The 12,921-nt window shown below is 41.7% G+C and overlaps 1 protein-coding gene across 1 annotated transcript in view; it reads right to left on the minus strand.

The window, feature by feature from the left end:
- The window catches only part of PACS1 (phosphofurin acidic cluster sorting protein 1), a 1,518,728-nt gene that overhangs the window by 915,217 nt on the left and 590,590 nt on the right, over positions 1-12,921 (minus strand). The window contains exon 6 of the mRNA XM_086938495.1: positions 5,799-5,890. Within this exon, the coding sequence (XP_086794621.1) occupies positions 5,799-5,890 (92 nt within the window). The remainder of the gene's footprint in view (positions 1-5,798; positions 5,891-12,921) is intronic.

Below are 12,921 nucleotides of genomic sequence, written 5' to 3' on the forward strand. Positions count from 1 at the left end.
CTTCTCCAACACTGCATCTTTCATATAGTCACATGCTTAAATCAGAATAGCAAGCAGTACAAATAATTTTGAATAAAGAGTGATGCAAGTTCATATTATTAAAACAAGTTGCGTAGAACTGCTTGCCCCACTGCCAAGCCAGCTTCTCTATAAACATACAGAGAGTAATGCTTTGTGAGAGTATGTCGGCTTTTCTATGTGGCTGTACAGCAAATGTAATGTAAAGGTACTCCAGCACAGAGTGTGCTGTTCTTGCCACGTTTGAACTTCACCATCACTCTGCCCTGGAGCCTGCGCTTTGCTTGCTATGACACAAGTGATGTCAGCAGATAGTCAACGTGCAATACCTTGTCTGGATGGCAGGAGGTCTCTTTAATGGAGTTGAAGGATCAAATAACTGATATGACCAACATAAGTCCTATCTTGTCCAGGTAAAACATGAAGCATCTGAGGACAACCCGCGTTTGCAAAGACATTTTCTGTAGTAGTGGATAGATTAAGGTTGAAAGATCTAAGGAATACAGGTTCATTCAAGTGTGAGTCTCAGGATTTCTGGAATAAATTTTGGGTTGGTAGGCACGATTATATTATCTTTGGCATATCGAAGGTACAGCTCCTTAATAGTAAAAACATGAAGCTCTCCAATCCTCCTCGCTGAGGTGAGAGAGCAAAAGTACATTCTTCAATTAAACAAATGTCAAGTGCGTGCTAAGCATGGATTCAAAAGGAGGCAGATTAACTTGATTCAACAAAGTATTTAGATCCCAAGGTACTGGAGGATTCTTTAACAGAGGAGCACTCTAAAATGTACTATCGTGAATTGTTTTATTATTCTATATTTCTCTGTGAAAGCAAAGATAAGAAAGAGTCTTCAGTTCTTTGGAATCTTGAAATTGCAACCAAGTAAGCCCTGACTGACCAATATCTGCTACCACTCCGGGCCATCTCAAGCATGTATGGTGGAACCTGAGGGGCCACTTGGAAATTGGTAAAGTCCCCTGGCCAAAATCTCTTCCTTTTAGCATTATAGGTCTTAGTTGTCCAAAGCACATGTAAATAGGTTAAAATGTCCCTACACATTGCTGGCATGTCTAAATGGCCAAATTCCAAGTGGTCAGAAACCAGGCCGTCAGACTAAGTGACTTTAGGTCATGATTGAGAATCTCTCTATTGTGCCTGAGCAAGAGCAGAGCTAGCTGCTTTTGCCTTCTTCAGCACCCTGGAGATGAGAGATAAAGACGGAAAAAAGGCAGCAAAGCTGTTCAACCAGTTCATCTAAAAAGTCACTGCCCCTTGGACCATAGCCGACTGATCCTGCTGTGGTGGAACCTGCATTTCTGGTTCTTCACAGTGGGGAACATGTCTATCATCTGTGTTTAATTTCCAATAGATGTACTCCACATGGTCCTGATTAAGTGCCTTCTTGTGGAACCCTCTAAGGGCACGGCCAAACATGCCTACCTTGGCATTCTATATAAACAAAAAGGTGCCCCCTTCTCACATTACTTACAATCTATCTTTTAAGGTTACTGAATAAACACATTCATTAAAAAACAAATAAGTAGAAGGTATAAATAAATATACTAGACTGGATTTAATGAATGTGTTTATTCAGTCGCCTTAAAAGATAGATTGTAAGTAATGTGAGAAGGGGGCACCTTTTTGTTTATATATTATATAACGGACCAGCCCTCCTTCAGCCCCACCACGGACCTAACTCCCTCTTTTCGCTACCTTGGCATTCTGGCACCCTGGGAGGTTTCTCCACTGAAAAGTCCGCTTTGTTGGAAATGGCCCTGTCCTGCAGGATTTGTGTCCCTTCCGATATAAAGGGAGGTATTGTTTTACCTTGATTTGTGATGTAAAACATCATGGTTGTGCTGTATGTCCTGATCAATACAGAGCATGTGGAGAAGGTTCTCTTCCATCTCTCACCATAGGCCTTCTGTTGCTTTTGCATGTGGGTTTCCCATCCTTCCATTGAAGTGTCTATGATCATTATCATTATGCAAGGTCTACTTTAGCTTTCTTGTGACTAACAGTGTGTCACTTCATGAGCCAGTTGCATGCTTCCACGGAACATCCAGCTCCTGTTGGATAGGTTTCATTTTAAGTATGTGGAAGGGCATTAGGGAGATACAAGATGACATGAGATCCAACAAGGACTTGCATGTTCGGATTGAGACCGTTTTTTCAGAACAAATTCTATTGTCATCATCTGCACATTTTTCACTCTGGGGAAGGGAAGGCCTTCCCCAGCTGGGTACCCAAGATGGCCTGTAAAAACTTGAGTTTTGTGATTAGGTGGATGGAGGACTTTTGGTTGTTTCAAGTCAGCCCTACTAACGGAAATGATAATGCAGGTAGCAGTAGAAGCATGACCTTCTTCCATTGATGGGACTTTAATTAGACAGCCGTACAAGTACAGGTATGTTATAAAGATTTGGAGTGCAGTGGGAAACATCAAACACTTTTCTGGTGCATCTGGGAGCATAGTTGGGAAGCTCCCTTACTCTTTGCTATGCTCTGTTTCAGCCTTGGTGATGGCCTTTGCCGGAGGAATAACTTTGGTCCATTCACCCTGTTTTTCTTGAAGGATACCAAGGTCTTACTTGGCCTCCATATTGGATGAAATCTCATTAATAGATTTCGGATCTTTTTGAGCTACTAAAAGGACTAGAGGTGTGGTATCTGTACTGTAAAGCTCCTAGAGAGAATCCATGTCTGTCTTGATGGTTTGTAGGGCTTAATCTACATGGTTGGCAAACAATGTCTGGCACTGAAAGGCATATCCACGATTTCTGTCTGAACATCTGGATGGAAGACTTTTGAACAAAGCCACCCCCAACTAAGCAGAATTGTTGTTCCTGCAACCAGGAAGACGCCTGCATGTGACACATATGCCTCTCAGTTGATGATGGTGCCATCCTTGACAATGGACTGAGTGGTCTCCTTTTTGTCAACCAGGATGAGGTTGATACGGGGCAATATGTCATGCTACATTTGTCTACCATGAGCAGGATGGTCAAAGTAATTGCATCTTTTATTGACAAAGGACCTTGTCTGGAGTACTGGATGATGAGTGACAGGATTTTTTGATCCCAGTTGAGCCACTGCCACAATGGCGGAGTCAAGTTTTGGGCATAGTGGTGTAGACTCCAGTGCTTTGCACTTTTTCTCCAGTCGGGGGTAAAAACTGGACAAGGAAATTCTTTTGTCAATTAGGGGATTGCAGAGGTAGTCGTTTTAATTGTCACTGCCACTTCTATAACAGAGTTAAAACTAATCTAAAAAACAAGCAACGCCAATGTGTAGTCATTAATTTCCTTCTATCTTGTTTTATAATAACAAAAAAAACCTTGGGAAATGTCTAAACAAAATTACATAGAGCTCCATGGCTGCTACATTTGCCCATTTCTATGTTTAAAAGAGACAAAATGTAATAAAAGCCATTACCAGATTCATCCTCTCCACATATAGAACCAAAAGTGCACTGCCCCTTTAAGACACTCAAGAATCACCACAATCCCAGCCTACAACACACTTACAGTTATCCTTTGTATTCATTTTGATAATTTGGTGAAAAGAATAACAATATTTAAACACTTGCCCCAAATCCTCTCTGTCGGATGGTGGGATCTTTAATAATTTAAGGATACACCCTTTTGTTACTATTTATTATGAACTTGCATGCAACATACAAATGTTCACACCACATTCGCCTGCACGATCCGGTAACCATATAAAGCATAATAACAATCATATTTTAATTTAGAGCATAGACTCAGAGCCCTAATTTCCAAGTAACCACCCAGTAAAAACTCCTCCTAGCAGACCACGTGTACTCGGGGGAGTGGGTATGGGGATTCAATTGTACCTGTACAGGTAGCCTCCAAAGGGTGCAAGGTATCCAGAGCCATATAACCTTCCTAAATTGACCAAAATGCAACACGTGGAGCCTGGATCCTACTAAGTCTCCTGCAAGCCGGTCTCTCACTGGCTTCCCTCCTGCACATCCAAATCTTGTCTGGCTAAATAGACCCTAAGAGGGCCCAGTATATTCCTCCAAAAGACACTCCATAAGTAAAATATGACTTCTCCCATCGAAAATACAGGCACTACAACCATGTGCGGTACAGACTAAACCCAACGTGTTTCGGTGCCTCAGTCTTGTGACAAAGGCGCTTCAGGGCTGAAACTTGTTGGGTTTGATCTGTATGCTGCTGAACTTTGGAATAGCTATATAATAAATCACTTTAAACCGCACATGGGTGGAGTGGAAGTATTTTCATGGGGGGGAGGGCGGGGAGTCATATTTTGGCTGTAGAGTGTCCTTTGGAGAATATATATATATCACAGTTCAATGGTTAGTGATTACTGGTGAACGAAATGGATTCTAACCATTATTCTTACTATGATCCTAATTAAAAGGACATTCATATTTTGTGTGATTGTGATCTAAGAGACTATTACTGGTTAGGTGGATATAGCATTCAGAAATAATCAAGGAATTAGGAATGGGTGGAGTTTAGGTGTGGTGAGGGTTTTTGAAGGTTCTGGGACGGGTGGAGGTTAGGCATGAGGAGGGGATTTTAGGGGCAGGAATGGATAATGTTTAGAGGGTAGGAGGGGGCCAAGGATGAATGATGCCTAGGGGTGGTGAGGGCCCAGGAAAATAATGTAATCAAAGTACTTGTTTGAGAATGTAAAAGATATCAATTAGAAATTATGTTCACTGTAAAGCACTGAAATAAATATCTCTGACAAAAATGCTTCTCAAAGTAAGACTTGCAACCATTGCATTTATACCTTAAAAATAAGAATGCAAAAAAAGAAAGACATTCTATGAATTGGCTTCTGTGTGAAATAGCAAATGCATCCTGCAACTTTCACTGAACAGTTTAGGTGAAATAGTTTATCGTCAATGGTGTTCCATGAAATTGTTTTTCAATGAAACCACCTACAACCACAGGAGTGAGCACACCTTTGCCATAAAGCCAGTGTTGGGAATATAGTAACATGAGGATGGGCTGACAGGAATTCTGTTCAGCATGTGCAGCTTTGTGGAGTCCCATCAACTCAGATTACTACTTCTTTAAAGTATTTGCTACATTCAGAGAACCTTGATTGGTGTGCCAACTACTCTTGAAGTTGCTAACACTTTAGTCCCTTTCTTGCTTAACTAAATAACGTGTTACTGTATTTTTAAACCATCACTCCTAGACCCAGGTTCGACTTAGTTTTCCTAGCGACATTCCAAGCAGACTTATAAAGACTGTAACAAGTAGGAGGTGTAGGGAATGGATCAATCGGGAAACCAGCATGATCCTCAGAGGACTTTGTTGCAAGCGCCTACAAAATATCTTCTGCTAGTCATCTTCAAAAACATGAGTTATGAGTACGACAAACTGTCCTTGTAACATGACATAAGTAGCTGGGAGGAAAGGGAATCAACAGGGCCGTCAAAAACCACCCACTTCAAAGGCACTCACAAACGAGGCATAACCAGGAAAAATAATCTCACTGTCGTATCGCCTTTGAATTTAGTGAAACATACAAGGGTTTCAAACTATCATCTTCGGTGCATCCTATGGTCGCAGTACTGTTGTAGACAACTATATACTATTGTGGAAAACCATATACAGTTGTTGAAAACTATACTTAAATTCATAATGAACAGTGTCTGGGAAAACTCTACTCCCACTGAATGGATAGAAGAGAGATTATGAGGGTAAATTAAATCTACTAACAGGAAATCCAGCAAGTGTTACTACAGGTCTTGCATACTGCTGTAGTACCTGTCCATGAAGCGGGTCGTCACTTCCTTCCTGTTCAGAAGAATAGCTTTCCTCCTCTTCTTCGGAATAATTATCGATGTCTGGAGAGCGATCTGTGAAACAATGCAGGAGTTTTTTATTCTAAACAAAAATGATTAAACAGCAATATAATATGTTGTATAATCTAAGGCACTTTACCAAGACCATAAACAAGTGTGTAAAAGTATGAAGTACATGATCTGCAGTTTTTAACCATCCACAGAAAAGATAAAACGGGAAACCAAATTAATGCAGTACAGCTGACAAAACCATTGATCAATAAGAGGGTAATTATGTGGCAAGGAAAGATGAATTATGCAACATATATGTGACTAAAGACAAATTATGCAGCACGAATCTGTCACATTACTTACCTATTCTACCAATGTTATATGCATTGCTGTAACTGGAACCCCAATTATATTAAAAATACATCAGTTTCCTTAGAAAAGAAATATATACATATTCAGCAGAAACAAATGAAATCGATTTTCTCCCAAAATAATGATTATTATCTACCATTGAAGTACGGGAACCTAATTTTATAAACAGAAAACGTATGTATCGTTCGTGCTACTATTAGCGAAGAGGCAGGCCTGCTGTTGGGGCAGAGGACATGCTCCTAAATACAAACAAGCATTGGCATAGACATTAGGTCTCGCTTTTGGGAGCTTATAAGTATTTAGTTATTCAGCACAATATCCTTGGTGTATCAACTTCAACTGTTGCATGGCTAAACACTCATAAGGTCCCAAAGGCGAGACCTATTGGCTATGCCAATGCTTGTCTTTCATGGCGGTCAACCAAAGCCCAAGGACGAGGAAACTAGACAGATGTAAATATTAACCCGAACCTACAATGGAACCTTTCTATTACTGGCCCAACCTCAAAAGGAGAGAAGGGGAGGGTGAAGAATCTGCAGAAGATTGTACACCATAAAAAGAGTTATCGGACAGAGGAGATACTTCTTCCTCAGACACCTAACATTAAGAAATCGTCTCAAAGCAGTACCCAACAGGCAGCACTAAGAAGTGCCAATCTGACATGAAAATCATGCAAAAGTGGCCAGGCAAATGAGTTACTGCTCTTTCCTGAGAAACCAGACAGTTGTCCTTGGCAAACACATGCCCCGTAGTTCCCGAGTCAGCCTTGACATGTTTAGCTGTTTGAATCGTTGTCTTTTTACCAAGCGAGCAGATCATCAAGACTGGTCGAGGGGCATTGCAGGGAGAGCTTTGAGACTGTCTCTGGCAAGTTTGTAAGGAATAAGGGTTGGTGTCCCGGGTGATTAGCTTCATTTGGGGACAAGTTGACTACACGATTTACAGCAGGCTGCCAGAAACGGATGAGAAAAGCATATGGAATCTGTATTGCACCCACACAGCTCTGAAGCTAAATGGAGCTAAAAAATTACACACATCGATTAAAAAGTGCCTGTTGAAAATACATGCTTTGATCAGAAACATTAACATTTCATTTCCATTAGGAGAAAAGACTTTTCAATATTAGAAATGATAATGTTTTCTAGGGATATAGATTTAAATAAAACCTTTTATTGCCCTTAAAGGAAAAAATATTTCCAATCTGACTTTCTGGATGTAAATGTTACGATATTCTTAACACCTTAAATAAAGATATCATTTTTCTTGCGTCGCTCAAACTGTACTTGATAGGGAAGAAAAGGCAAGAGTTTCTGGGTGGGCGGAGGAAAAAGATAAACGGAGAAAGAAGAGTGTGTGTGCTTTAGACAGACGATGCCACAGAGAGCAAAAGAGGCACAGGGAGAGCATACAGAGATGGAGAGAGAAAGTGCAAGATAAAGAAAGGATGAGAACATGAGAAAGAAGAGTGGACTAGAGTGGGAGAGAGAGGCAGTGAAGAAAGGGGAGAGAGAGCGAGAGGAAAACGAGAGAGACGGAATGCGTGCAAGAGAGCGTAATCCCAGGGTGATGAAGAGTTAAACTTCCGGAGTTTACAATTCCTCACCACACAGAGTAGATATACATCTCCTTGCTGCACTGTTTCAAGTCCATGATTGTACCCTGTGGGCGGAGACTCCGAGGGCGGGGATTACCCAAGGATTGGATCAGTGGGCGGAGTCAGAGGTGTGGCCAGAATGGGCCAAGCATCCCAATTTCTAGTATTTGTTTGGCATTTCAATGACCAGTTACAGCTTATTGTGTTATTTAATTAAACCAATGGATACACTTGATTATTTAAGGTTTAATAGGAGATATTGGCATTTAAATAGATTCACAAAGTGGAATATATTTCCAATCACACAATGTCCCAAATACGCTTAAAAGTGGAATCACAAGCCATTTGTCTCCTAGCCATGCAGTTTCTTTCATTAGCACTTCTCCTCCCTTCTAGCACAAGAGCAGTTCAAACATGAATGGCAAAATATCCTAGTTTGCAAATGATTTCTATAGAATTATGGCTCTGCCATATTTGTCACATAATACATCATCCACTGCATAATCCTGCAGTTTTAACTAATCATTTTTGCAGCTCAATCGGATAAAAAGTAACTAAAAAATGTGACTTAAGTTGATGCAAAGTGGACGCTCCTTTGCAAAGGTTGACTGATCACCTTTCTCAATGCTGCATTTGTATTTTATACTGATATTAATGAGGCAGATTCTTTGCAGAAACTTAGCATGTGTAAAAATGTCTAAATAATAAAGTATAAGAAAATATATTGCATTACGCTGCAGCCTTTTTTTTGTTGCATAATTTAATCAACTCTGCAGCATCATTTTGTCCCTCATTGCTGCATAATTCCAGTGTCTCCAGAGCAGGTAGCACATGTTAAAAATGCTTGTGCATGAAGCAGAGAGTGTGAAGTTTGCAAACGTAGTTTGGTATGTGTGCAAATCCTGCATTGCCGATCCTTGGTGAGTTGCAGCTACTACTGCTGAAACAAGGCCAATGGAGGAACTAATGGGTGAGGCAGACTGGCCTCGATGGCAGGGCAGGCTTTAGTGCTGGTGGCGCCCTGTGCAAAAATGTTTGTTGGTGCCCCCAAAGATCACCTACGCTTCCGGCACTACAGAGAGACAATCATTTATACTTGTGTAAATCACTGTATAGGAAATGTTACATAAGACAAAGCACTACAAGGTGTAGAAGCAACATGACAACCATACTAGTAGGCAGTATAGTTTAATAGCTCACTGTTCTAGGTTAGGATTTTAACTTATAAACTGCAAGTAACAAAAGGATCTCTCTGACACAAGCAGTAACCTACCAACCTAGTTAACATTATGTGCACTTTGTGATCTGCATGGTACATGCTCTTTGCAGCAGGCACATTAACCCTCTGTGCCACCTTTCCAGGAGTCAACCCTTTCACTAAACAAAACTCTGATCTCTCTCTAGGAAGAACATTAATCGCCGAAGTTATGACATTTTTATTGTTGCTGAAAGTTGCTGAGGCCAGGAAGGAGGCAGCAAGTTTTTTCAAAACCATAATATACTTGCAAACACTAAGCACCCACCCGAAATAGGTACCCAGTGCGGTCAAACTGTTCGAACCACCCTAACCTGCTCAAGATTCATGTGACCTCAGTGACAGAGTCACAGTGACTGGATCACTGTTGCTCTAGGGTGTGCTGCTTCGTAGGCCGGCCCGCAAGGCTGGAGGTGAACTTCAGTATGGATTGTGGTGGACAGGCTTTCAAGGTTAACCCACACTTGCCACTGCAAAGGTCCACCTGCTGGTGCTAAGACACCTGGGCTTCTAAGGTCTAGTGGGGGCTTCTAAGGTCTAGTGGGGCTTTCTAAGGTCTAGCATGGGAATGCGCTGCCTCAGGAGAGTGGTCTGGGGAACTGGTCATGAAGGCTTAACCTGGCTCCCCGGTTCCAAATTCAACAGCTCTGGCCATAGTGCCACATCCTCTCCCCCAATGAACACCATACTGCCCCACCGAGTAAAACTCACACTGCCTTCAGCTACAACCCAATTGTGCCCCGCTATAAACACCAGGATGCGACAATTCAAATTATGCTTTTCATAATAGTAATATGCTGCCTGAAAGAAAAAAAAAGTTAAAGCAAACACTCATAGGGAGTGCAAGATTAAGTAAAGCATGTGACGTGTAAGCAGAAACAACATGGTTACCTTACTGTCTCTCACTCACTATTCAGAAATCAGCGAGTGGGTTTACCTTAAAAGTTAAGGACATGACTACAGGGCCCTGAAGGAAACTGTTTCAATGTCCATTGCGTATATCCTTAATAAACGTAAACAGTATGGTTTAAAGAGACCACATCCATATACACTGAGGTACACATTTTGTTTTCCAATCCACCCATCAACCAGGTATTGCAATACATCCAGGAATGGTTCACTTCCCCACCTGGGAACAACAATTCTGTTCAAAGAAAGACTAGAAAAAAAAAGTAGCGCTTCACTGCAAAGTCTGTAAAGTGAGGCTCATTTGTTTGGATGTGAATATAACCAATCTGGCCTCTTTGCAACCACTCTGTCTTGCTTTATTTATTTATGTATTTATTTTTCATATTTTAAACCTTTTATTTCTCTCCATCCTGAGGCTGCACTTTGGAAAAGAAAAATGTCGGAAAAAGGGCATTTCCCCGCAAGAGTGTTTTTCATTTTTGGATCCATTTCACAGGGAAGCAACTAAATGAAAGAAGGAAAGAGGATGTGAACCGTTTCTTCAAGTCATGGTTTTCAGTAAGTGAGGAGCAAGACAGAAAGAAAGGGAATAATAGGAAGAGGGGTGGGCCAGCTGCCAGCACAGAAAAGAAGAGGACATTGTCCGTGTCTTCTCTGGGCAATAAGGAAGAGACAGAGTCTTTAAAACTGTCTCTGCCCATCCCCGATTGCCCACAAAAGCAACCACGCTCACACATGTTGCCCCCTGCCCCCCTCAGAAGTATTCTCGAGCCTCATTGCGTTACAGACTTAAGAAAAGAGGAAGAAGGAGAGGCATAGCGAGCATTGGAGAGGCGGAGCGAGGCGTGCGCGCTTGTGCGCGTATCCGTAAGCTATAGGCCACCACAAGCAAAAGCATGTGGTAGCATTTTCTGGAGCCACACACTAAATGTCTCGCAGAGCAGCGCATGCACTGGCTTAGCGACACCTAAAATGGACTGATGTACTGCTGTATTGCTACAGGCAAACTTAACTTTGATGAGGCAAGAGGGTAAGGAGTGGTGGGAATTGGTGGAGTAGGTTGGCTGGCTGGACAAACACTTGGTTGCTTGGTGTGGGGGGCAGTGTGGATGAGGCTGTTAAGCCTAGGCTGGTTGTGCTCCTGTTTAGAGGTGATCTGGCATGGCAGTTTGGGCTTGACTGTTCTCTTTGGAGCAGAACCAAGACTGATTTGCATATGGCTGGTTCCCATCTAAGTTTGCATGGTTGGGGTGAGAAGTTGGCCTAGTATATGCCGTGCACCTGGCACCAGTCCAAACAACCCTTATGGTGATTAAAGAGGTCAAAGATAATCTTAGAAAGCCATCCAAGTGGTAGCTGTGGAGAGCAGCCTTCAGGCTTAGTCTAGAAGGAATGTTACGCAGCTTGTTTTACCAGAATGCAATCTTATAGTATTGGTTAAATGAAAGCAGAACCACCCAGTAGTTTTAAAAAATATGCATTTATTATTATAACACTCGACACAGTATCTGCTACACGCAGATAATCACAAAACACACAATACTGTAGCACAGAAACAATAGTGAATAGCACTAATACACAGTGGGCTCTAGGGGGAGACTATTGTGTAGTAATCTGCTTCTTATGTAATGCATCTCCCTGGCCCTGGTTCTCTGCCTGATGCTCTAGCTATATGATGTCATTTGGAATGTTATGGATGTTTCTACTTAAAGTTGGAGCTGTTGGAGAAGATGGGCTGAGCAGCCAGGAGGCTGCTCCTGGTGGGACTTATATTAATACTTACATTGGAACTTACTAAGCTGTAACTTGAAGAATAAACTACTACTACAAGAGCTGTCTACCAGACTTCATTGATTTCTACATTGGCGATGATTTAAAAGGAAAAGAACTTACGCGTGGGGCAGATTTTCATTACATGCTTTTAAAGAATCATCAAGCCCGCTGTTAAAAATATGACAGAACAAATGTGGAGAAAACTGCAGTCAACAACAATTTACAGCACTGTAATTTACACTAATTGAAAACTACATATTACTGAGAATGTCGCTTTGGAAAACTTAGAACTAGGGAAACAGCGCCATCTTCTGGCTATGGATCGCAATTGCAACAAGAAAAGGAATTAACTGGTTCACTCTGATTGAAAGGAGGATTCAAAACTGGAACAGTAATGAAATATTGCTATAAGGAGTTAGAGTGTGGGTCAAAGGAAATAGGAAACCCAGAACTGTACTGTGTGAGATGATTGTTAGGTATTAAGTCACTCACTCGTTTGTTGTGGTGCATGTGATGACGGCTAAGTCACTTAGTGACACTGCATTGAATTTGGTGATATATGCCAATGTAATGTAAATCTGCTTTTGATTTGCAACGTGTCATATTCTAAATTGATACTCAATGTGTATTTTCATTTCACAGTATTATTATATAGGGAGGTGGAATCCCCCCTTTACAATTATTTTGGAGGTGGGAGGTTACTGCAAGTGTGTGGTTTATAGGAGGTGGATTCCCGCCTTTTACAACTATTTGGGAGGTTACTGCCAGTGTGTGATTTATAGGGAGGTGGATTCCCCCTTTACAATTATTTGGGAGGTTACTGCGAGTGTTTGGTTTTGAGTGGTTTATAGGGAGGTGGATTTCCCCTTTACAATTATTTGGGAGGTTACGGTGTGTGGTGGTTTATAGGGGGTGGATTCCCCCTTGGGAGGTTACTGTGTGTGGTGGTTTATAGGGCGGTGGATTCCCCCTTTGGTTACTGTGTGTGGTGGCTTATAGGGAGGTGAATTCCCCCTTTACAAATATTTGGGAGGTTACTGTGAGTGTGTGGCAATAGGGAGGTGGATTCCCCCTTGGGAGGTTACTGTGTGTGGTGGTTTGTAGGGAGGTGGATTCCCCCATAGGGTTACTGTGTGGGGTGGTTTATAGGGAGGTGGATTCCCCCTTTACGAAGAGGTATGTATTCTCTTA

Source organism: Lissotriton vulgaris, chromosome 9, assembly GCF_964263255.1.
Source record: "Lissotriton vulgaris chromosome 9, aLisVul1.2, whole genome shotgun sequence".
NCBI classification, from domain to species: domain Eukaryota; kingdom Metazoa; phylum Chordata; class Amphibia; order Caudata; family Salamandridae; genus Lissotriton; species Lissotriton vulgaris.